The sequence below is a fragment of the Haliotis asinina genome, chromosome 11, assembly GCF_037392515.1.
Source record: "Haliotis asinina isolate JCU_RB_2024 chromosome 11, JCU_Hal_asi_v2, whole genome shotgun sequence".
Classification (NCBI taxonomy): domain Eukaryota; kingdom Metazoa; phylum Mollusca; class Gastropoda; order Lepetellida; family Haliotidae; genus Haliotis; species Haliotis asinina.
In genome coordinates this window covers 43,525,948-43,553,641 of record NC_090290.1, presented here as the reverse complement: position 1 = coordinate 43,553,641, position 27,694 = coordinate 43,525,948, and the positions used below count along the sequence as shown (strand labels likewise).

The 27,694-nt window shown below is 38.2% G+C and overlaps 2 protein-coding genes across 10 annotated transcripts in view; both read left to right on the top strand.

The window, feature by feature from the left end:
- Positions 1-17,424, top strand: part of LOC137256273 (fibropellin-1-like) — a 38,431-nt gene extending 21,007 nt beyond the window's left edge. For 7 of the 9 annotated variants that reach the window (XM_067794011.1, XM_067794012.1, XM_067794010.1 and 4 more), the window contains 11 exons: positions 724-837; positions 2,222-2,332; positions 3,093-3,206; positions 7,278-7,388; positions 8,531-8,644; positions 9,807-9,920; positions 11,090-11,203; positions 13,625-13,735; positions 14,913-15,023; positions 15,271-15,381; positions 16,771-17,424. In XM_067794011.1, coding sequence (XP_067650112.1) covers positions 724-837; positions 2,222-2,332; positions 3,093-3,206; positions 7,278-7,388; positions 8,531-8,644; positions 9,807-9,920; positions 11,090-11,203; positions 13,625-13,735; positions 14,913-15,023; positions 15,271-15,381; positions 16,771-17,333 — 1,688 coding nt within the window. In that variant the 3' untranslated portion in view covers positions 17,334-17,424. The remainder of the gene's footprint in view (positions 1-723; positions 838-2,221; positions 2,333-3,092; positions 3,207-7,277; positions 7,389-8,530; positions 8,645-9,806; positions 9,921-11,089; positions 11,204-13,624; positions 13,736-14,912; positions 15,024-15,270; positions 15,382-16,770) is intronic. The other 2 variants (XM_067794009.1, XM_067794006.1) reach the window with 2 other exon arrangements.
- A 2,951-nt stretch (positions 17,425-20,375) lies between these two features.
- On the top strand, positions 20,376-24,961 carry LOC137255454 (serine-aspartate repeat-containing protein F-like). Its single transcript, XM_067792891.1, has 3 exons — positions 20,376-20,549; positions 22,911-24,308; positions 24,395-24,961. The coding sequence occupies exons 1-3, from the start codon at positions 20,376-20,378 to the stop codon at positions 24,959-24,961; spliced, it is 2,139 nt and encodes a 712-aa protein (XP_067648992.1).
- Positions 24,962-27,694: the final 2,733 nt, after the last annotated feature.

Below are 27,694 nucleotides of genomic sequence, written 5' to 3'. Positions count from 1 at the left end.
TGCACTAGCTGTTTTTTTTTATAGAATACGAAGCAACACTAGTATGTACCTACACTTACTCAGATACATGTAACATCTGCTCAGAAACAATGTACAGTGTAAAATGATTTCGACCCTATGACCATTACATATAGTCCAACTTGTATGAGCTGTACCTCATATCCAGCATTACGAATAATGATCATCTATCTATGCATCCTTATCTGAATGTGAACATCTGCGAACTTCTATGTGTCATGTTAACATCTGTAGCAAAAATAAAACCATTGAAAAGTAAATAAATACTGTATTGACTAATAATATAAGCACAGTATTGATCAATACTGTAAGTATCAGGAATGCATTTGCAGAACACTTTTACTCCCCGTGTGTCAACAGCATGACACTGATTGTTTTCAAATATGTTAATGACAATAACAATTTTATTCAATATGGAGGTCACATGACCTAAAGTACATTTAATATACGCAAATACAGTGAGTGCATAGCGGTGTATAATGTAGATCAAAATTTAGTACTGTAAAGTCGATATGCTCAAACTGGCAGGTTTCGTTTCACGTAGATACTTAAAGCTAGAATGTGTTTCTCGTCAGCTAATATTAACAATTCATGATATTTAGCACATGCTGGTTTAACATAATAAAACTTACAATATCTTATATGTGGCTGTTTTCTATATTTTGAAAGACGCTGTGGGAACTAACTTTGCTATTCCATTTGCAGTCAACAATGGTCCTTGTGCTAGAAGCCCTTGTGCTAATGGAGGCACTTGCAGTCCAAATGGGCGCACATACAACTGCACCTGTGCTCCTGGTTTCACGGGTCGGAGATGTACACGTACGTTTAACATTGACAATTTGCTTTTCACTTAATGTGAAATTTCACTCAATTTGAAATACATCAAAACCGTCAAACACAAAATCTTGGATAAAAGATTCGAAATGTTTAGCTAACTGTACTAAAACATCTAACTGTAACACGACTTTATGTACCACGTTTTTCTCAGTAATTTCTTTAATGTTAATACTACGACAAAAAATACGTTAAATAAAAGTCATTTCTTATCTTATATAGTTACATTACCTCGCGTTGATATATAATGAGTTGAGTATTTATTCTTCGAACTCGACCTCCTTTGTTTTGCTGAAATGTAAAGAATAATCAAGTAAGTCACAGCATTCATATGTAACCGGTCACAGATATCACGAAACCTTTCTGTCACAGTCGAATAGAATTCCCTAAAATTTTAAAATACGAATTTATCTAAGACATCAATTTCACATTGTCGTTTTTTACTTTAGGATTCAAGATTTGACATTCGTTTTTAGTACATATGGTGTTTGAATGGATTATTTTTCTCCAATTTATGTAACTGTCAATATGTAAGACTTGAAGTTGTATTTGTTGACGTCAGTGCCTCACATGAATAAATCCCGGATGTAACTGACTTGAAATGTATTATCTCTTCTGTAAATACACTGTGCTAGCAGCTTTATCAAGAGACATACTGACGTTCATCAGGAACTGAGTTAAGTAATGAGTTAAGATTTTTTGTCACATCTAAAGTGTTTCAGCCATATCATGAATAAATCATGGTATAGATTTATAGTAAGTAAAATACAATTTTGTAACAAACAAAATACTGCCTTCTCCAACATCCTGATGCTGACATCATCAGACTTTGGTCTGAAATAGCATATTTGTTACAAAATTCCTATCTGTCTAATGAGGAAACACAATAGCAACAATATGTATAGAAAAGGAGAGAACTCCAGTATTCAAAACATCTAAAAAGAAATATTAAGTTACAATTAGTCAGGTCTATTTATTGGCTTTACAAACAATAATCAGTCCAAATCCTTCGCATTTTGGTCCACTTTCCACACACTGCTTTTAAACTTGTGAGCTCAATATCTGTTTGTATACTCCACTATAACAATTAATAATAATGATCATCCATCTCTGCATACTTATGTGCATGTGAGCATCTAATAATATTTGTACGTCATGGAAACATCTGCAGGGAAATTCATGAATCAATGAATGAATGAATGGATGAATGAATGAATCAAGATGTATTGACCAATACTGTATTGACAGAACATGTTTATGCCATCTGTATCCACAATATAAACTTGATTCTTTTCGAATATGTTGCTTTTGGTTGTTTTGTATCTTTCGAAAGACAGCGTGGTAACTAACTTTGCTATTCAATTTGCAGTCCCTGATCAGTGCATTAATAGACCTTGTGAAAATGGAGGAACCTGCAGGCAAAGAGGTCGCTCATACACATGCACCTGTGCTCCTGGGTTCACGGGTCGGAAATGTACAGGTACGTTTAACACTGACAATTTGCTTTTCAGTCTCATTTGAGACTTCCATCAGTTCGGAATACATGTAAACTGAAAACGTCAAACACAAAATGTTGAATAAAGGATTCGAAATGCTTAAATAACTTTACTAAAACTACTCTCACACGTATTTATGTACCACGTTTTTCTAAGGAACGTCTTCATGTTAATACTATCACAAAAACATATCTTTAGTACAAATCATCTGTAATCTTACATAAATCAGTCACCTCACAATGACAATGATTTGACAGCACTTTAACACCCTCCGAAATACGGCCACTACTGCTATCATTTGTTAATTTCAACTATTTGTCATGAAAGTATTGTATTGATCAATACAGTAAGTATCAAGAATGCATTTGCAGAAAACTTTTAGTCCCTGTGTGACCACAGCATGACAATTATTGTTTTCAAATATGTCAATGACAATGACAATTTCATTCAATATGGAGGTCACGTTGCCTAAAGTACATTTAATATACGCAAATACAGTGAGTGCACAGCGGTGAATAATGTAGATCAAAATTTAGTACTGTAAAGTCGATATGCTCAAACTGGCAGGTTTCGTTTCAGGTAGATACTTAAAGCTAGAATGTGTTTCTCGTCAGTTAATGTTAACGATTCATGATATTTAGCAGGTATTGGTTTAACATGATAAAACATACAATATGTTATTTGTGGTCGTTTTCTATATTTTGAAAGACACTGTGGGAACTAACTTTGCAATTCCATTTGCAGTCAACAATGGTCCTTGTGCTAGAAGCCCTTGTGCTAATGGAGGCTATTGCAGTCCAAATGGCCGCACATACAACTGCACCTGTGCTCCTGGTTTCACGGGTCGGAGATGTACACGTACGTTTAACATTGACAATTTGCTTTTCACTTAATGTGAGATTTCACTCAATTTGAAATACATCAAAACCGTCAAACACAAAATCTTGGATAAAAGATTCGAAATGTTTAGCTAACTGTACTAAAACATCTAACTGTAACACGACTTTATGTACCACGTTTTTCTCAGTAATTTCTTTAATGTTAATACTACGACAAAAAATACGTTAAATAAAAGTCATTTCTTATCTTATATAGTTACATTACCTCGCGTTGATATATAATGAGTTGAGTATTTATTCTTCGAACTCGACCTCCTTTGTTTTGCCGAAATGTAAAGAATAATCAAGTAAGTCACAACATTTATATGTAACTGGTCACAGAAATCGCCAAACCCCTTTCTGTCACAGACGAATAGAATTCCCTAAAATTTTAAAATACGAATTTATCTAAGACATCAATTTCACATTGTCGTGTTTTACTTTAGGATTCAAGATTTGACATTCGTTTTCAGTACATATGGTGTTTGAATGGATTATTTTTCTCCAATTTATGTAACTGTCAATATGTAAGACTTGAAGTTGTATTTGTTGACGTCAGTGCCTCACATGAGTAAATCCCGGATGTAACTGACTTGAAATGTATTATCTCTTCTGTAAATACACTGTGCTAGCAGCGTTATCATGAGACATACTGACGTTCATCAGGAACTGAGTTAAGTAATGAGTTAAGATCTTATGTCACATTTTAAGCATTTCAGCCATATCGTGAAAAAAGCATGGTATAGATTTATAGTAAGTAAACACAAAAAATTTATAGATGTAACATTTTCAACTACAGGTAACAAGTACATTTTCAACGATATAAATTTACAACTAGTATCCAAATCTAGAACGTATTAGTTATACCATATAAAACCGACCATTGATCGCCAACAACTGCAGGTAGATTACCATACTTGGGACAATGGAGACCTGCAGTACATGATTTTCCTGCATAGACCCTCACTAGATTTACACCATCCCTTCAGATGTTATCAATTTTAGACACTCTAACCATAAATTAAATCATGTTATATACTGTGATTTAAAATAATAGTATGTTTAAATGTAATTGCTTTTGGGATACACGCACCTTCTCATGAGGACAATGATTTGACAGTACTTTAACACCCTCCGAGATACGGTCACTAGCAATATCATTTGTTAATTTAAACTATCTGTCATGAAATATTTAGTTATTTACACAACTTTAGTGAAGATGGGTCTAACAACAATATTTTTCTGAAGTATAATGATTAAATACCTGTAACTCAAAACATCATTCTGTCTTTCGACATTGATATTCTTATCCCTAGTGATGGAAACCTCAACACAGTCGAGCAGGTCACCGTGATTCTGTCATTACGAGAGATACAAAACGGAGAATGACCTTCTGACTTGTGTATATATGCATGGATATATCGAGAATGACCAATGGAGCATTGTCGTACCATGACCTCCTCAAATCTGTACTCATATCAGGACATAGGTGCAACTAATAAATGTTTAATTGTGTGTACTGCATCGATACTTAGTTGAGTGTCCCACTTCTTTTGCTGTCGATTGGGGATGTAAGGTCTAACGACAGCTTTGTAACAGACAAAATACTGCCTTCTCCAACATGCTGATGCTGACATCATCAGACATTGGTCTGAAATAGCATATTTCCTCATTTCTAAATTCCTATTTGCCTAATGAGGAAACACAATAGCAACAATATGTGTAGAAAAGGAGAGAACTCCAGTATTCAAAACATCTAAAAAGAAATATTAAGTCATGTCTATTTATTGGCTTTACAAACAATAATCAGTCCACACTCTTCGCATTTTGGTCCACTTTCCTCACACTGCTTTTAAACTTGTGAGTTCAATATTCGTTTGTGTACCCCACTATAACAATTAATAATAATGAACATTCATCTATTGTTACGAGTGTGTATTTCCTGTATATTTTGTTATTAATTCAGTAATAATTATTATTGGGCCACAACATTTAGTGTTTTGAATGTTAAATATGATGGGTCACATTTCGTTTTAACATCTGGTCAACACTTTTAGCATTCTGACATTCCGGACGACGATAGTCGTTTGTGCCCGAACTTTCGGGAAATGACTTTGTAATCACATATAAAGGCTGGTTGCCGTGTTGAGGGCGACACTCACACTCACTCACTGACATTCATTCATATTTGCTGGATTACTACCAACACTTGAAATCCCGAATCTACATCATCTGCTGTCACACCGATCGCTGTCTTTACATTTTGCCATAGCTGTTCCCTCTCACACCAACAGTTTGCTATATTGTATTTTTGTGATCCAATGACTTAGATTTTGTCTCTCTTCAATTGTACCTGCATTGTTATTTTGACTTGTGACTCTGTATATCTTGCTCTCGTCGTATAACAATATAGAATTTGAACGTTTACAACTTGTCTTTCTTCTGTTTTGCTGGTTTACAAGGGGATTTCTTACATAGTTTGTCACGGGAAATTCTTAACCGTAACAAAATTCGGAGCTGGTCCAGGATAGAATTCATTTGACATTTGAGACCTTTTGTGAAATATATTCCAAAACTTCTGCAATTTTGCAACAAGTTAATTGTTGAACCAGCAAAATGGTGTTTGAACTTGAGAAGTTTGTATTGTCCCCTGACTCTGAGACAATTAGTCAGTTGATCATGAGGAAGTCAGATTTGCTGCAAATTTCTTCACATCTCAAACTTGACGCCAAACCTGCTATGAGGAAATTTAAGATTTTGAAAATTGTGTTGAATCATTACATTCATGAAGGAATTTTTGAAGATGATGTTTTGGAAATGGTGCCAGAGGAATGTTCAGACCAGTTGGAAATGAAAAAAATTAGAAATAGAACTCAAAAGGATGGAAATAGAAAAAGAAAGGAAAAAGTTTGAGATGGAGAAGGAAATAGAGAAGGAAATAGAAAGAGACAGAAATAGAAAGGAATTAGAATTGAAGAAATTGCAAGTTGACAAGGAAATTGCTTTGAAAGAACTTGGAAACCCTTCTCAGCCTTTAGATTCTTCCACTTTTGACATTGCAAGGCATGCTAGGCTTGTACCCCTTTTAATGAGAAAGAAGTAGACAAATATTTTCTACATTTTGAGAAAGTTGCTGAAAATCTCATGTGGCCTAGGGAGTCATGGACTATGCTGTTGCAAACTGTTTTGAAGGGTAAAGCTCAGGATGCTTATTCAGCTTTGTCAGTACAGCAAAACTCAGATTATGATCTTGTGAAAAGTACACTTTTGAAAGCTTATGAGTTAGTACCTGAGGCCTATCGTCAGAAATTCAGAAGTGCTCACAAAAGGCACAAGGAGACTTTTGTAGAGTTTGCTAGAGAAAAGGAAACACTGTTTGATAGGTGGTGTGGGTCTAAGGAAGTCACAGATTTTGATGGTGTGAGACAGTTAGTGTTGATGGAAGATTTCAAGCAGAGCGTTCATGCTGACCTTAAGACTTATTTGGATGAACAAAAGGTTGATGTCTTACATAAGGCAGCAATGTTGGCAGATGAGCATTGTTTGACTCATAAGAGTTCTTTTAAGTCTGGCCAAAAGGGCTTTTCCACGGTTAAGACTTCAGGACATGCAGGTTACAGTGGTGTTAGAACAGGTTCAAATTCTAGTGGCAAGCAGTCACATACTTTTCAGTCTAAGCCTAAGACTACCAGTGGTTCTGATCCTGTTTGTGCGTATTGTAAGAAGCCAGGTCATTTGGTGTCTGCATGTTACAAACTCCAGTCCTGGAAATTCTTGACCGTAGCACTATGCATACTTATGTGCATGTGAGCATCTACTAATATTTATACGTCATGTAAACATCTGCAGGGAAACGAATGAATGAATCAATGAATGAATGAATGAATCAATGAATGAATGAAAATGTATTTACCAATAATGTATTCACAGAACATGTTTATGCCATGTGTATCCACAATATAACCTTGATTCCTTTCGAATATGTTGCTTTTGGTTGTTTTGTATCTTTCGAAAGACAGTGTGGGAACTAACTTTCCTTTTCAATTTGCAGTCCCTGATCACTGCATTAATAGACCTTGTGAAAATGGAGGAACCTGCAGGCAAAGAGGTCGCTCATACATATGCACCTGTGCTCCTGGGTTCACCGGTCGGAACTGTACAGGTACGTTTAACACTGACAGTTTGCTTTTCAGTCTCATGTGAGACTTCCCTCACTTCGGAATACATGTAAACTGAAAACGTCAAACACAAAATCTTGGATAAAGGATTCGAAATGCTTCAATGACTTAACTAAAACTTCTAACCCTCACACGTATTTATGTGCCGCGTTTTTTGTGGTAACGTCTTCATGTTAACACTATGACAAAAATATACATGGAGTAAAAGTCGTGTGTGATCGTGTATAAACCAATTACCCCACGTTTATATATAATGAGTTGTGTATTTATTCATCGAATTGGACCTCCATTGATTTGCTGAAATGTAAAGAATAATCTAATCAGTGACAACATTCAAATGTAACTGGTCACTTTGATGTAAAAATACCTTATGCCTTGCGTGTTACTAGATACGGTCCAGCCTACACTAGCTGTTTTTGTTATAGGATACGAAGCAACACTAGTATGTACCTACGCTTATTCATATACATGTAACATCTCCTGAGAAACAGTGTATACTGTAGAAATGATTTAGACCCTGTGGCCATTACATATAGTCCAACTTGTATGAGCTGTACCTCATATCCAGCATTACGAATAATGATCATCTATCTATGCATCCTTATCTGAGCGTCAACATCTGCGAACTTTTATGTGTCATCTTAACATCTGTAGCAAAAATAAAACCATTGAAAAGTAAATAAATAATGTATTGACCAATACTATAAGCACAGTATTGATCAATACTCTAAGCATCAGAATTGCATTTGCAGAAAACTTTTAGGCCCTGTGTGTCAACAGCATGACACTGATTGTTTTCAAATATGTTAATGACAATAACAATTGTATTCAATATGGAGCTCACATGACCTAAAGTACATTTAATATACGCGAAACACAGTGAGTGCATAGCGTTGTATAATGTAGATCAAAATTTAGTACTGTAAAGTCGATATGCTCAAACTGGTAGGTTTCGTTTGAGTTAGATACTTAAAGCTAGAATGTGTTTCTCGTCAGCTAATATTAACAATTCATGATATTTAGCACATGCTGGTTTAACATGATAGAACATACAATATGTTATCTGTGGTTGTTTTCTATGTTTTGAAAGACACTGTGGGAACTAACTTTGCTATTCCATTTGCAGTCAACAATGGTCCTTGTGCTAGAAGCCCTTGTGCTAATGGAGGCACTTGCAGTCCATATGGCCGCACATACAACTGCGCCTGTGCTCCTGGTTTCACGGGTCGGAGATGTACAGGTACGTTTAACATTGACAATTTGCTTTTCACTTAATGTGAGATTTCACTCAATTTGAAATACATCAAAACCGTCAAAGTCAAAATCTTGGATAAAGGATTCGAAATGTTTAGCTAACTGTACTAAAACATCTAACTGTAACAAGAATTTATGTGCCACGTTTTTCTCAGTAATTTCTTTAGTGTTAATACTACGACCAAAAAATACATTAAATGAAACTCATTTCTGATCTTATATAGTTAAATTACCTCACGTTGATATATAATGAGTTGAGCATTTGTTCATCGAATTGGACCTCCATTGATTTGCTGAAATGTAAAGAATAATCTAATCAGTGACAACATTCAAATGTAACTGGTCACTTTGATGTAAAAATACCGTATGCCTTGCGTGTTACTAGATACAGTCCAGCCTACACTAGCTGTTATTTTCATAGAATACGAAGCAACACTAGTATGTACCTACACTTACCCATATACATGTAACATCTGCTGAGAAACAATGTATACTGTAAAAATGATTTTGACCCTATGGCCATTACATACAGTCCAACTTGTATGAGCTGTACCTCATATCCAGCATTACGAATAATGATCATCTATCTATGCATCCTTATCTGAATATGAACATCTGCAAATATTTATGTGTCATGTAAACATCTCTAGCAAAAATAAAAACATAAAAAAGTCAATAAATAATGTATTGACCAATACTATAAGCACACTTCAATCAATCAATCAATCAATCATGTATTGATCAATACTGTAAGTATCAGGAATGCAGTCACAGAACACTTTTAGGCCCTGTGTGTCAACAGCATGACAATGATTGTTTTCAAATATGTTAATGACAATAACAATTTTATTCAATATGGAGGTCACATGACCTAAAGTACATTTAATATACGCGAAATACAGTGAGTGCATAGCGGTGTATAATGTAGAACAAACTTTAATACTGTAAAGTCGATATGCTCAAACTGGTAGGTTTCGTTTGAGTTAGATACTTAAAGCTGGAATGTGTTTCTCGTCAGCTAATATTAACAATTCATGATATTTAGCACATGCTGGTTTAACATGATAGAACATACAATATGTTATCTGTGGCTGATTTCTATATTTTGAAAGACAGTGTGGGAACTAACTTTGCTATTCCATTTGCAGTCAACAATGGTCCTTGTGCTAGAAGACCTTGTGCTAATGGAGGCACTTGCAGTCCAGATGGCCGCACATACAACTGCGCCTGTGCTCCTGGTTTCAGGGGTCGGAGATGTACAGGTACGTTTAACATTGACAATTTGCTTTTCACTTAATGTGAGATTTCACTCAATTTGAAATACATCAAAACCGTCAAAGTCAAAATCTTGGATAAAGGATTCGAAATGTTTAGCTAACTGTACTAAAACATCTAACTGTAACAAGAATTTATGTGCCACGTTTTTCTCAGTAATTTCTTTAGTGTTAATACTACGACCAAAAAATACATTAAATGAAACTCATTTCTGATCTTATATAGTAAAATTACCTCACGTTGATATATAATGAGTTGAGCATTTGTTCATCGAATTGGACCTCCATTGATTTGCTGAAATGTGAAGAATAATCTAATCAGTGACAACATTCAAATGTAACTGGTCACTTTGATGTAAAAATACCGTATGCCTTGCGTGTTACTAGATACAGTCCAGCCTACACTAGCTGTTATTTTCATAGAATACGAAGCAACACTAGTATGTACCTACACTTACCCATATACATGTAACATCTGCTGAGAAACAATGTATACTGTAAAAATGATTTTGACCCTATGGCCATTACATATAGTCCAACTTGTATGAGCTGTACCTCATATCCAGCATTACGAATAATGATCATCTATATATATGCATCCTTATCTGAATATGAACATCTGCAAATATTTATGTGTCATGTAAACATCTCTAGCAAAAATAAAAACATAAAAAAGTCAATAAATAAATAATGCATTGACCAATACTATAAGCACACTTCAATCAATCAATCAATCAATCATGTATTGATCAATACTGTAAGTATCAGGAATGCAGTCACAGAACACTTTTAGGCCCTGTGTGTCAACAGCATGACACTGATTTTTTTTCAAATATGTTAATGACAATGACAATTTTATTCAATATGGAGGTCACATGACCTAAAGTACATTTAATATACGCGAAATACAGTGAGTGCATAGCGGTGTATAATGTAGAACAAACTTTAATACTGTAAAGTCGATATGCTCAAACTGGTAGGTTTCGTTTGAGTTAGATACTTAAAGCTAGAATGTGTTTCTCGTCAGCTAATATTAACAATTCATGATATGTAGCACGTATTGGTTTAACATGATAGAACATACAATATGTTATCTGTGGCTGCTTTCTATATTTTGAAAGACAGTGTGGGAACTAACTTTGCTATTCCATTTGCAGTCAACTATAGTCGTTGTGGTAGTAGACCTTGTGCTAATGGAGGCACTTGCAGTCCATATGGCGGCACATACAACTGCACCTGTGCTCCTGGTTTCACGGGTCGGAGATGTACACGTACGTTTAACATTGACAATTTGCTTTTCACTTAATGTGAGATTTCACTCAATTTGAAATACATCAAAACCGTCAAAGTCAAAATCTTGGATAAAGGATTCGAAATGTTTAGCTAACTGTACTAAAACATCTAACTGTAACAAGAATTTATGTGCCACGTTTTTCTCAGTAATTTCTTTAGTGTTAATACTACGACAAAAAAATACATTAAATAAAAGTCATTTCTGACCTTACATATAGTTACATTACCTCGCGTTGATATATAATGAGTTGAGTATTTATTCTTCGAACTCGACCTCCTTTGTTTTGCCGAAATGTAAAGAATAATCAAGTAAGTCACAGCATTCATATGTAACCGGTCACAGAAATCGCCAAACCCCTTTCTGTCACAGACGAATAGAATTCCCTAAAAGTTTAAAATACGAATTTATCTACGACATCAATTTCACATTGTCGTGTTTTACTTTAGGATTCAAGATTTGACATTCGTTTTTAGTACATATGGTGTTTGAATGGATTATTTTTCTCCAATTTATGTAACTGTCAATATGTAAGACTGGAAGTTGTATTTGTTGACGTCAGTGCCTCACATGAACAAATCCTGGATGTAACTGATTTGAAATGTATTATCTCTTCTGTAAATGCACTGTGCTAGCAGCGTTATCAGGAGACGTACTGACGTTTATCAGGAACTGAGTTAAGTAATGAGTTAAGATTTTATGTCACATCTTAAGTATTTCAGCCATATCGTGTATAAGTCATTGTATAGATTTATAGTAAGTAAAAAAATATGCAAGTAACATTTTCAACTACAGGTAACAAGTACATTTTCAACGATATAAATTTACAACTAGTATCCAAATCTAGAACGTATTAATTATACCATATAAAACCGACCATTGATCGCCAATAACTGCAGGTAGATTACCATACTTGGGACAATGGTGTGAGTGAGTTTAGTTTTACGCCACACTCAGCAATATTCCAGCTATATGGCAACGGTCTGTAAATAATCGTGTCTGGACCAAACAATCCAGTGCCCAACAGCGTGAACATTTGCGCAATTGGGAACCGATGACATGTGTCAACAAAGTCAGAGAGCCTGACCACCCGATCCCGTTAGTCGCCTCTTACAACAAGCATGGGTTGCTGAAGGCCTATTCTACCCCGGGACCTTCACGGTTGTGGGACAATGGAGACTTGCAGTATATTTCTTTCCTGCATGGACTCTCACTGGATTTACACCATCCCTTCAGATGTTATCAATTTTAGACACTCTAACCATAAATTAAATCAGTTTATATACTGTGGTTTAAAATAGTAGTATGTTTAAATGTAATTGTTTTAGGACACACGCACCTTCTCATGAGGACAATGATTTGACAGCACTTTAACACCCTCCGAGATACGGCCACTAGCAATATCACTTGTTAATTTCAACTATCTGTCATGAAATATTTAGCTGTTTACACAACTTTAGTGAAAATTGGTCTAACAACAATATTTTTCTGAAATACCTGTAACTCAAAACATCATTCTGTCTTTCGACATTGAAATTCTTATCCCTAGTGATGGAAACCTCAACACAGTCGAGCAGGTCACCGTGATTCTGTCATTACGAGAGATACAAAACGGAGAATGACCTTCTAACTTGTGTATAAATTCATGGATATATCGAGAATGACCAATGGGACATTGTCGTACCATGACCTCCTCAAATCTGTACTCATATCAGGACATAGGTGCAACTAATAAATGTTTAATTGTGTGTACTGCATCGATACTTAGTTGAGTGTCCCACTTCTTTTGCTTTCGATTGGGGATGTAAGGTCTAACGACAGCTTTGTAACAGACAAAATACTGCCTTCTCCAACATCCTGATGCTGACATCATCAGACTTTGGTCTGAAATAGCATATTTGTTAAAAGATTTCTATCTGTCTAATGAGGAAACACAATAGCAACAATATGTGTAGAAAAGGAGAGAACTCCAGTATTCGAAACATCTAAAAAGAAATATTAAGTTACAATTAGTCATGTCTATTTATTGGTTTTACAAACAATAATCAGTCCAAATTCATTGCAGTTTGGTCCACTTTCCACACACTGCTTTTAAACTTGTGAGTTCAATGTCTGTTTGTATACTCCACTATAACAATTAATAATAATGATCATCCATATATGCATACTTATGTGCATGTGAGCATCTACTAATATTTATACGTCATGTAAAATCTGCAGGGAAATGAATGAATGAATGAATGAATGAATGAATATTTATTGACCAATACTGTATTGAAAGAACATGTATATGCCATGTGTATCCACAATATAACCTTGATTCTTTTCGAATATGTTGCTTTTGTTGTTTTGTATCTTTCGAAAGACAGCGTGGTAACTAACATTGCTATTCAATTTGCAGTCCCTGATCAGTGCATTAATAGACCTTGTAATAATGGAGGAACCTGCATTCAAAGAGGTCGCTCATACAGATGCACCTGTGCTCCTGGGTTCACCGGTCGGAACTGTACAGGTACGTTTAACAATGACAGTTTGCTTTTCAGTCTCATGTGAGACTTCCCTCAGTTCGGAATACATGGGAACTGAAAACGTCACACACAAAATCTTGGACTCTCACACGTATTTATGTGCCACGTTTTTTCGTGGTAATCTTCATGTTAACACTGTGACAATAATATACCTTGAGTTAGAAACATCTAACTGTAACAAGAATTTATGTGCCACGTTTTTCTCAGTAATTTCTTTAGTGTTAATACTACGACCAAAAAATACATTAAATGAAACTCATTTCTGATCTTATATAGTTAAATTACCTCGCGTTGATATATAATGAGTTGTGTATTTATTCATCGAATTGGACCTCCATTGATTTGCTGAAATGTAAAGAATAATCTAATCAGTGACAACATTCAAATGTAACTTGTCACTTTAACGTAAACATACCGTATGCCTTGCGTGTTACTAGATGCAGTCCAGTCTGCACTAGCTGTTTTTTTATAGAATACGAAGCAACACTAGTATGTACCTACACTTACTCATACAAATATAACATCTGCTGAGAAACAATGTATACTGTAAAAATGATTTTGACCCTATGGCCATTACATATAGTCCAACTTGTATGAGCTGTACCTCATATCCAGCATTACGAATAATGATCATCTATCTATGCATCCTTATCTGAATGTGAACATCTGCGAACTTTTATGTGTCATATTAACATCTGTAGCAAAATAAAACCATTACAAAGTAAATACATACATGCATGTATGCATGCATAGATAATACACACACATACATACATGCGTGCGTGCGTGCGTGCAATAATATCAGCAGAAAAGAGGAGATTCCCAGTTTTCAAAACGCACGCACACACACACACACACACACATACGTATGCACATACCTACCTACCTACCTACCTACCTACCTACCTACATACATACATACATACATACATACATACATACATACATACATACATACATACATACATACATACATACATACATACATACATACATACATACATACATACATACTGTAAGTATCAGGACTGCATTTATAGAACACTTTTCTCTTTTCTACCCTGTGTACCAACAGCATGACCTTGATTCTTTTCGAATATGTTACATTTGGTTGTATAATTCGAAAGAGTGTGGCGACTAACTTTGCTATTCAATTTGCAGTCCCTGATCATTGCATTAACAGACCTTGCAAAAATGGAGGAACCTGCACGCCAAGAGGTCGCTCATACAGATGCACCTGTGCTCGTGGTTTCGGGGGTCGGAACTGTACAGGTACGTTTAGCATTGACAGTTTAATTTTCAGGCTCATGTGAGAGTTCCCTCATTTTTGAATACATATAAACTGAAAAAGCCAAACACAACATCTTGGATAAAGGATTCAAGTATCAGGACTACATTTATAGAACACTTTTCTGCCCTGTGTACCCACAACACGACCTTGATTCTTTTCGAATATGTCACATTTGGTTGTATAATTCGAAAGACAGTGTGACGACTAACTTTGCTATTCAATTTGCAGTCCTTGATCATTGTATTCAAAGTCCTTGTGAAAATGGAGGAACCTGCACGCCAAGAGGTCGCTCATACAGATGCACCTGTGCTCGTGGTTTCAGGGGTCGGAACTGTACAGGTACGTTTAGCATTGACAGTTTAATCTTCAGGCTCATGTGAGAGTTCCCTCATTTTTGAATACATGTAAACTGACAAAAACCAAAAACAAAATCTTGGATAAAGGACTCAAAATGTTTAAATGACTATACCAAAACCTCTAACTTTAACAAGTATTTATATGTCACGTTTTTCTTAGTCATTTCATTAATGTTAATACTATTACAAAAAAAAGTACATTGAGTAAAAGTCATCTCTGATCTTATATAAGTAAATAACCTCGCGTTCATACATAATGAGTATTTAGTCATCGAACTGGACCTCTTTTGTTTTGCTGAAATGTAAAGAATAATCTAATGAGACACAGCACTGAAATGTAACCGGCGACATAATTCGCCGGAATTGTGATTAACAGTCTTATAAGAATCCCTACAATTTATGACTTTTAGAAGTCAGCCTTCCTTTCACGTCAATAGTCTAACAGCTCTAGCCTTTGGTTGACACATTTCTTGGAGCACAGCTGAGCGTGCTCTTTTCATAAAGATTTGAAAGAGCGTGATGTGACTCAGAAGTTGTTTAATTTTTGTTACAACTTTCAAGGCCCAGTTTTCAAGAAGTTTTATGTTAGACATGTGGAAGAAATTTCCCAATTTGATGCATCAGTGACAAAACGGATATCCGATGCAACTGCCCATTTGATATTAACACACAGAGAAACATTTTAGGTGAACAAATAACTAAGCGCAGCATATGTTGATGACGTTTGCCACCCGTCGGGCAGTGTTTAAACTTTTTTCCGAACACGTGGTGTCATCACCATTTCATAGTGATTACTAAACACATTCTCCGTCATCGAAATGATTCGGCAACCCTGTCCCCACGTACCTACACAATGTCAACAAGGACCGTGTCAAATGGCAATGGTTATGGGAAATGCTGACACCAGGGTTACAGGGGCCTTATACAGCAGACAATATGACACTAATAGCTGCATTTATCTACCAATGCCATGTCAGACTGGTTCGGCCTATGACAAAAGACACTGGAGATACACATTATTTGCAGGCCAACGTCACATAATTGGCCCATGAGCCATCAGGAAATAAACGACAGCTGTCTTGGTATTGTCTGTTTGCGCATGATTACCTGCAACTGTCAATACTGGCATATGAATGTTTCGAACGATGCAAAGTACTGTTTTGTGTGAGAACCTGAGCAAAGAGTTCATACTGGAGTAAATTATCACAATATGAAATCATGTAATGCTGAAATAATGGCAATCTTCTTCTGCGTCGCATTATCATAACACTGTATGCAACACGTGAACTAAAACAATCATAATCACTACCATTACTTCCTTTCATCGACACACAAGGAGCAACATTTAAACTTTGCACGTGTTTTTTTTCAGATTGCACCCAACAGCAACTTGACATCCTCATCATGGAAGATGTATCCCGCTCCGTCAGCCATGAGTCCTTTGAAAACGTGAGACGATTTGAACAAAGATTGCTGAGTGCTTTGGCCATTAACCGTAGAGCTAATAACGTTGCATATGTGGTATTTTCCACAAACGCCAAAGTGGTATTCAGTTTGAGGAAGTACAGAAACAGAAAGTCAAGTGTCATGGCAGCTCTCAAGAACCAGGTCTACGAAAGCGGTGCTGAGACGGACATTGTCGAGGCCATCAACGTGGCTGTCAATTCTGTTTTCACACCGTCAAAAGGCGACCGACGGAATGCTGACAACGTGGTCATCATGTTCACAGATGGGTTCGACACAGTATCGAAAAGGGATGTTATCGATGCTAACATTCCTCGACTGCATGCTAAAGCAGAGGTATTTGTTGTCGCTCTCTCTAACGTGGAGGCCAATTCCTCTGTCAACAGCCTTGCTTCAAAACCGGGCGACATCTTCCAGATTGGTTCCACAGAAGCAGTTAGTTCACTTGAAACTAGGCTGAAGAGATGCTAGAATATCTAGGAATGACACCAAGTGATTACCTAAATCAGACAAGACATCGATCGAAATGTTATTTCGTTTCCAATAAAAGTTCAGCATATGATTCGTCGTTTGTTTTGATCACAAGATGGCATATATTACATCTGATATTTTCCCATCCATGTCTCTTTTTCGTTCCCTAAACACTTCATGTATGTAAAATGGTTCAGACTGTGGATAAATGAACGTAACTGGCACAGAAGTGATATATATGTTTCACATTACATGGGGCTTTGTCAGTGGCCTTGAATGTCCCAGTATATACATGTACATGGTCAGCCTACATAAGTAATTTATCCCGGAGACGGTTGTGCACCAGCTGACTCACTTGCTTCGTGGATACCGTTTGAAAACAGCGATGACATGTACTTGAGATGCAAGATTAGGTTTGTGAGTGCTTTGGTTTAACTTCCAGAATTTGATTCAGCACTAAAGGTTTGTTTTGTGTTTAAAGTCGAATTTGGAGTCGTAATTTCCGAATTTGGCGGCGGTCTGTAAGTAATCGAGTCTGGATCAGACAATCCAGTGATCAATAGCATGACCATCGATCTACGCACTGTTGTTGGTTGGCTGCTTGTTGTTGTTTAACGCCGCACCCAACATTATTCCAGCTACTGTTCATGCAATGCATAATCGTCCACGTGATTTTGTTCTCCGTTGGGGCAGATGTTTCCTTTCTACTGGTTGGTTTGGTTGATTTGTTGTAGAACACCGCACTCGGCAGTGTTCCAGCTATATGGCTGTTGTCTGAATAATAGAGTCTGAACCATACAACACAGAGGTTAACAGCATGAGTATCTACGCGTTGGACACAGTTTAGTACAAGCATGGGCCACTACAGACTAATTTTAATTTTAACTCACATGTTCACGGGTTAGCAGCATTTTTGTTAAACGCGTCAGCGAGTCTGACCAACAAGATGCCTTTTCGGACCAGCAAGAAGATCAGTTCTATCTCGAGTCTTCAAGGGTCACCTTTCCGATGAACCAATGTCACAAGCAAGTACGTTTGCTAACAACAGAATCCATCACCGTGTAAATTTTTTTACTGGACACACATGAAAAAACAACCTTATCCTCTTTTGATAACCATAAAAATGATTCCTCAATTCACATCTAATTTCACAACTTAAACATACTGCACTAAACCATTTAAAACCCTGACATATAAAACAAAAAAGCGTCATATATGGCATTGACTGTACCTTTGCGGATTGATTACTGTTGGAGAGATTTAAGCAGAAACCATCAATACAAGTCATAGATCGAGCACGCACAACTATATTTCCAATTTGTCTTAACAGTATAAACAAATTTTGTAGATAATAGGTTTTTGAATGACGTACGGTTTGTTTGTGTATCAAGGTCATTGTCATCACCTGACCTTGAGTGAGTGAGTGAGTGAGTTTAATTTTAGGCCACACTCAGCAGTAATCCAGCTATATGGCGACGGTCTGTAAATAATATAGTCTGGACCAGACAATCCAGTGATCAACAGCATGAGCATCGATCCTATCTCCTCTCACCTTAAAAATACACCGAAGGGTAGAATCAAATACAGACCATTTATATTATATATTTAATAACTGAAAGAATGTTTAATCGGTCCGATTACATCCGCTTTTCCTTTTATCACTATCGCAATAATTTTTCAAACAAAGTTGCCTTAAGCTGTATAGTTCTATGGGAAGAAAGAATGAATGAATGAATGTTGCTTAACGCCGTATTCTGTGAGAAGAAACGCTGGGGTAGAAATGAACCTGTTATGACATGGCCATTGACATACTTGAAAATGTTTTTAAAATTTACTGATTTTTTCACGATAAGATGCAGTTGTAAATTACCTGACGTTGTGAACATGATTTAAAACTTTCACAGTTGCAGACATATATCATTTGAGTGCTGTTTGACCCAATAAAAGTTATATATTTGGACATAACATCGCAAATTGTTTTCCGACGAGTCACATTATTTTCTCCTTCCTTAGTTTGACTGACTGATGTGACACATGTACTGTGCGCGATGTGCACTGTCAATCCAAATTGCTCGAAACATAAAAACTATACATTTGGAGAGCCATTCAGTTACTTATCTTATTCTAATTTGTCCGAATATTCTCGGGGCTGAAACTGAAATTTGTAGACGCTGACTAAGCAGCAGCAAAGTCATACGTAAACACAGGTGTCAAATTAACAAAAATTCTTTGGTACTTCTCTCGTAAATGCTGAAAACGAGACGACTACTGAGAAAACTATACAGGCTGTCATTGCCACCATGCCATTTTTCACAAACCAAAACTCCGTTAAAACGCGGTTGACCTTATGGTTGAAATATATAACATATATTATAACATTGATATAACGATCATTAATGCAACACGTATAGTGCAATACCTACGTCTCTACATACTATCATGTTACACCTACCTTATCCGCGCCTTTGCAGTCGATGGACAAGGTTAAAATTGTCTTCAGTTGGGGATCATTATCCTAGGGATTAATAACAATGCACTTGATTTCATATCACATATCGCTCAAGGATTCTTTGGTCCCCGAAACTTTCAAAGTGGCCACAGTCACGTCTTTGCTAAAATATCAAGCCAGGACTGGAATGAACTAACAAAAAACACACGTAACACGCTGCACCTATCACTATATATACCACGCATTACCCACCATGCAACACCTACCTTGTGACATCTATCACGTGACATCTACATTGGAACACCTATCACAAAACACCTACATTGAAACGAGGGCTGGTCAAAAAGTTCTAGACTAGTGCTACCTACCATAACGACACCTACTATTAACACCTAGAACATAACACCTACCATGTAGCTCCTATCATCACCATGCCACACTCCCATGTTACACCTACAAAACTACACGTGCTGCACCTACCACGCTACACCTGACATGCAACACCTACCATGCAACATCTACTATCCTACACTTACCAGGCTACACCTACCATCCTACACCTACAACCCCTAACGTACTATTCAACTCCTATCATGGTAGATCCTCCATCCTCCAAGTACCACGATACACCTACCATGCTACACCTGTCACGCAACACCCACCATACTAAACCTACAGCACTGCACCTACCACACTACACCTACAACAGTACACGCTACACCTACCACGGCACCCGTGAACGGCCACTTCCTCGTGGTGGGTGCTGGGTAATTCTTCTGCTGGAGTATATAATCCGGGTATCCTTGATGCTGTAAGCTGGAGGCCCGCTTGCTTCGGCATTGTCCTTGTGATACTCCGTGGTGGGTGGAGAGCTCGGATGACGAACCAATATACCAATAATCATGGATTACCAAACCGCTAACTGAAAAAACAAACGTCAACTGGAAAATGATGATCAGCATCGACCCTCTATACAAATTGATCACTGGCCACGTTTTTTGATTATTGAGGACCCTTGACAAGACTCCTTTAAAGAAAATCCCTTTGCAATTTCAAAAGGTATCTCTGGCATTGCAGGTAAGGTGAGAGATATCAAACCCTTGTGATCAGGTTCACTGCTGATGTTCCATAGTCTATCTCAGAACAGTCCACTCAGACAGATACAGCTCAGTCTACTGAAAAGGTCGTATCTCCGACTACAACTGCTTCAATGTCTGATAGAAACGATAAAGGGGTCAGATAATAAAATCAAATTGTAGAACAAGTTTGGATCACTTGAGGAAATGGATGTATCGGACCACATCCATCCCAGCTGACAGAGCTTGTCGCCCTCAAAGAAAGCGCGGGGTAGAACCCCAATCAACCCACCCAAACGATAATGTCTTCCAGAACTATAGTGCAGTGGAACTGTAGAGAATTAAAGACAAATTTAATGAGTTGCATATTTTAGTTCAAGACCTGACACATCGTTATTTTGTCTGCAGGAAACTCATTTGAAACAGACAGATGATTTTAATCTCCGTCAGTTCGATGCATATCACTCTTTCTCACCTCCAGGTGACAGGGCCACTGGCGGATCTTCAATCCTCGTAAAGCAAAATGATATTCATAACTCTCCAAGCCGTTGCAGTGAGACTCACTCTTCTTATTGCATTTACAATATGTTCGTTGTATATTCCGCCTTCTCACTCACTTAACCTGTCTGATCTTCAAGCTCTCTATGATCAACTTCCGAAACCCTGCATTATAATGGGTGATCTCAATGGCCATAATCCTCTAGGGGTGGTACAAATACTAACACTAAGGTTAAAACACTGGAAGAATTTATTTCCAATAATGATTTGTGTATATACAATGATGGTTCGAGCACTTATCTGCATCCTGCAACCCTTGATTTATCTCTTGCAGACGCTATTGCACTCAATGAGTTTGAATGGTCAATCCACAATGACCTCTGTGGAAGTGATTACTTTCCAACGATACTGTCAGAAATATTTCCAACTGATTCGCCATCTTACACAAGATGGAATTTTTCCGAAGCAAATTGGTCCTTATTTCAAACTTTATGGACATCTAAACTACGACCCGAATGGGTTTTTTTATATGGCTGATCCTATTCACGTGTTTTCCGACGTTTCAACTGAAATTGCTGATGAGTGTATACCAAGGTCCTCTACAGCTCCACATGTACGGAAGCCATGGTTTAATGCAGACTGCAGAAATGCTAGAAAAGCGAGGAAAAAGGCAGAGAAATATTTCCGTCATCACCCAACTGTCCACAATTTAAATAAATTTAAAATATTAAGGCACGTCGTACCTTCAAGCAAAACAAACGGCAATCTTGGAGAAACTATATTTCCAAAATAATTCACGCACGCTTATGTCTAAGGTGTGGAACATGATTCAGAGAATAAAAGGCAAGGGTTCAAAACGGCCTTTCACCATCTTAAAGACGGTGATAATTTAATAACTGACACATCTAAAATTGGAAAAAAAATTGGCGAAACTCTTATCAAAAACTCATCATCAGCAAATTACGTTCCTGACTTTCAGAGGTATCAGAAACAGTAGGAAAAAGCAAAACTTAATTTTGACTCCAATAACGGTGAAGATTATAATGCAGTGTTTTCATTACATGAGCTACATACAGCTCTTGAGCTCATGACACTGCAGCGGGTGATGGCAACATACATTATCAGCTATTGAAACACTTGCCTGAACCATGTCTTATGGCACTTTCAGATATATTTGACCAAATATGGACATCTGGGGAATTTCGTCCTTCTTGGCGTAATGCCATTGTAGTCCCAATACCAAAACCTGGCCGGGATAATACAGATCCGTCGAATTACAGGCTGATATCTCTCACTAGCTGTGAAAACCATGGAACGTATGGTGAACTACAGATTAACTTGGTATCTTGAAACCAATAACCTGATCACAAATATTCAGTGTGGTTTCAGGAAAAATCGTAGTACCCTTGATCATTTGATCTTTAAATGGCACTCCCATCAAAGTTGTAAAGGGGGCCAAGTTCTTGGGTTTAATTTTCGATTCTCATTTAACCTTCTTACCGCACATTAAATACCTTAAAGCAAAATGCCTGAAGGCAGTAGATCTGTTGAAAGGAGGGTGATTCGGACACTGAAGATGCCACATACCGGAACAAGAGTGATTCGGACACTGGGGATGCCACATACCGTAACAAGAGTGATTCGGACACTGAGGATGCCATATACCATAACAAGAGTGATTCGGATACTGGGGATGCCATATACCATAACAAGAGTGATTCGGACACTGAAGATGCCACATACCATAACCAGAGTGATTCGGACACTGGGGATGCCACATACCGTAACAAGAGTGATTCGGACACTGGGGATGCCACATACCATAACAAGAGTGATTCGGACACTGAGGATGCCACATACCATAACAAAAGTGATTCGGACACTGGGGATGCCACATACCGCAACAAGAGTGATTCGGACACTGGGGATGCCACATACCATAACAAGAATGATTCGGACACTGGGGATGCCACATACCATAACCAGGGTGATTCGGACAGTGGGGATGCCACATACCATAACCAGGGTGATTCGGACACTGGGGATGCCACATACCATAACCAGGGTGATTCGGACACTGGGGATGCCACATACCATAACAAGAGTGATTCGGACACTGGGGATGCCACATACCGTAACAAGAGTGATTCGGACACTGGGGATGCCACATACCATAACCAGGGTGATTCGGACACTGGGGATGCCACATACCATCACAAGAGTGATTCGGACACTGGGGATGCCACATACCATAACCAGGGTGATTCGGACACTGGGGATGTCATATACCATAACAAGAGTGATTCGGACACTGAGGATGCCACATACCATAACCAGGGTGATTCGGACACTGGGGATGCCACATACGATAACCAGGGTGATTCGGACACTGGGGATGCCACATACCATAACCAGGGTGATTCGGACACTGGGGATGCCACATACCATAACCAGGGTGATTCGGACACTGAGGATGCCACATACCACAACAAGAGTGATTCGGACACTGGGGATGCCACATACCATCACAAGAGTGATTCGGACACTGGGGATGCCACATACCATAACAAGAGTGATTCGGACACTGAGGATGCCACATACCATAACCAGGGTGATTCGGACACTGGGGATGCCACATACCATAACCAGGGTGATTCGGACACTGGGGATGCCACATACCATCACAAGAGTGATTCGGACACTGGGGATGCCACATACCGTAACAAGAGTGATTCGGACACTGGGGATGCCACATACCATAACCAGGGTGATTCGGACACTGGGGATGCCACATACCATCACAAGAGTGATTCGGATACTGGGGATGCCACATACCATAACCAGGGTGATTCGGACACTGGGGATGCCACATACCATAACCAGGGTGATTCGGACACTGAGGATGCCACATACCATAACAAGAGTGATTCGGACACTGGGGATGCCACATACGTAACAAGAGTGATTCGGACACTGAGGATGCCACATACCATAACAAGAGTGATTCGGACACTGAGGATGCCACATACCATAACCAGGGTGATTCGGACACTGGGGATGCCACATACCATAACCAGGGTGATTCGGACACTGGGGATGCCACATACCATAGCCAGGGTGATTCGGACTCTGGGGATGCCACATACCATAACAAGAGTGATTCGGACACTGGGGATGCCACATACCATAACAAGAGTGATTCGGACACTGGGGATGCCACATACCATAACCAGGGTGATTCGGACACTGGGGATGCCACATACCATAACAAGAGTGATTCGGACACTGGGGATGCCACATACCATAACCAGGGTGATTCGGACACTGGGGATGCCACATACCGTAACAAGAGTGATTCGGACACTGAGGATGCCACATACCATAACCAGGGTGATTCGAACACTGGGGATGCCACATACCATCACAAGAGTGATTCGGATACTGGGGATGCCACATACCGTAACAAGAGTGATTCGGACACTGGGGATGCCACATACCATCACAAGAGTGATTCGGATACTGGGGATGCCACATACCATAACAAGAGTGATTCGGACACTGGGGATGCCACATGCCATCACAGGGGGACGTCAACGATGTACTAGAAGTGTCGTACATAATGCGTGTGCTTGAGAATGATCCAGTGGGAGCAGGTATATTCATAGTGGACTGCAGAGTAAACGCTGACTGTTCATTTTTTTCCTTCGAACCAACACTAATAATTAGTCTAGTCTGAAATAAAAATTTTCCGTGATGTAATTATATTTTGTTAACAGAACACTGCATATCGTTAACCACAAAGCCTTAATTTTCCATTCATTCAACAGAACATATGATCCTATACAGCACAAACATTTGACAAATGTGGATGTTAATGAAGTCCGAATAGTCTTACTGTGTTGTGTGTTGTTTCGTCCAAGATTGCATCAATGTCTTTGTGTTGCTGGTAGTGTTTCATGACAGCTGCATGTTGCTTGATAGCGACAAACAAACGAGCCAACAAAAATAAACAAACCTGTTACTATCTAGTCTTGAACTCTACTTACAAATAGGCTGTGGTTATAGAGGGTAGACTGCATTTTAAAGCTTCAAGCAAACTGTTAAATGTTAATGCCTTTGATTTTCTTTAACCCAGACGATTGCGATCTATGGTGTGAAAATGGACAATGTGCCAAACTGCAGAGTCAGCAAGAAGTGTGCCATTGTCACGTTGGTTACAGGAGACAACACCTCTCGCTGTGTTTCGGTTGCTGGTGAAGGTAAGCATGAATTTCTGAAAAACTTTTTGAAATACCCATCATTTACACAACACATAGATCAAACTGATTTTAACTTCTGGTAGTCGATGGTAGTTGCCCATGTAAACTGTTGAAAAGGTACTGTACGGGTAGATGGTATCTTCTGATTTATCAACTGGAGGTTGGACCTTGGATTTTAAGCACGCAGCAGTGTATTGGATTTTATAAATGAATATTTCATCAAAGTATTTGTAATACACCTACACTGTATGCAGAACATTACAGTACATTCCTACCGTACAGAACAGTTGTCGTCACATTCTGTCTTTGTAGAACTAAGCACATTGTTGTCTGGATCGTGTCATTACGCTCATGATGTTCCACATCAGCTGTAAGCCGAAAGTCTACTTTGCCTTTCCTCCAATGATGGCCTATTTTTGGCCTAACATACCTATATCGCCATGCTTTTATTTTAGTCTCATCTACGCATAGTTTTAAAGCAGTGCCACTGACAGATTCTAAAATTTTAGCAAGAACCTCATCGAAGGAGCCTGGGCCATCTGAGTGTTTTCAACCTTATTCAAAATGGGTCTTTATGGCACAACAATGTTAAGCTTGGAACCTTCTGGGCTTAAATCACCTTTGTCTGATTCTTCGAGGTGAACTGCATTTTTAATCCCACTCATAAAACGGAGATGTTTTCGGTGATATTGTCAATATCAATATCCTTTGGCGAACCTGGATGACATTCTGTGGATGGTGCTTACACAAATGTTAAATAATGTTACAATTTTTTCTGCGCAGTAATAGCAATGAAAACGAGTATCGATGGCAGGCAGCTACAGAACAAATTATCGCAGTATATCTTTTTGTTATAATATATGTAATAGTGAAGTACAATAGTGAAGTACAATAGAGGAAACGGGAATGAATCAAATTTGATAGCTGCAACTACCAAAACAGTTTTGTGTGAGAAGAAACCAACAACCCGTACAGTATGAAGCAGCTACCATCAACGAGTGCAGTTATAGTTTTGCGAATATCTCAGTATTTATACTTTATATTCTTGAACATCTTGAGACAGTGGTGGCATAACCTTATTCAGCCTAACAACACACAATACGATTTCGATTGATAGTGGTGTAAATACGTCGAAAGTGTTCTAGTTCTCGGCTTTCCGGTTCCGCGCCGACAGACGTTTCAAGAAATGCTTCAGTTGTCAATAAAATATAATGTGTCATGACCAAATGACATTGGGGTTCTAATCCACGACCATTCAGCTTATCAGGCAAGTCGATATCATTAACTACTTGGAAATATGAGAGAATTATAAAATTGAGGACACGGTCTCGGATGGACAGTCCATCGGGGAAATGGTAGTTGACGAACGTCAACTTCCGGCTGAACATATACAGCATGTGGATGAATTATTTTGGCAGACTTCTAACTGGCCGTCAGTGAAAACAAATACAAACCAAGCATGCTGGCCAGCCAGAAGTTCAATCAGAGCTGGCTGCAACAGAATGGGATTCAGTGTGTGCATTCTACCAACGACTGGATCGTGCACTTACTTCAACATATGAACAGCACACTTGCAACTTCAAACACGCTCCCTCTTTTGACCCATGATTTGGCGTATGCTTCCACAGCATCCACAATAAATTTGTCATTTCAATTGCTAGGAGGCTGTCCTTGGATTATGCCCATATTTGAATAGCTGGTGACTGCATTTTAAAGCTTCAAGCAAACTGTTAAATGTTAATGCCTTTGATTTTCTTTAACCCAGACGATTGCGATCTATGGTGTGAAAATGGACAATGTGCCAAACTGCAGAGTCAGCAAGAAGTGTGCCATTGTCACGTTGGTTACAGGAGACAACACCTCTCGCTGTGTTTCGGTTGCTGGTGAAGGTAAGCATGAATTTCTGAAAAACTTTTTGAAATACCCATCATTTACACAACACATAGATCAAACTGATTTTAACTTCTGGTAGTCGATGGTAGTTGCCCATGTAAACTGTTGAAAAGGTACTGTACGGGTAGATGGTATCTTCTGATTTATCAACTGGAGGTTGGACCTTGGATTTTAAGCACGCAGCAG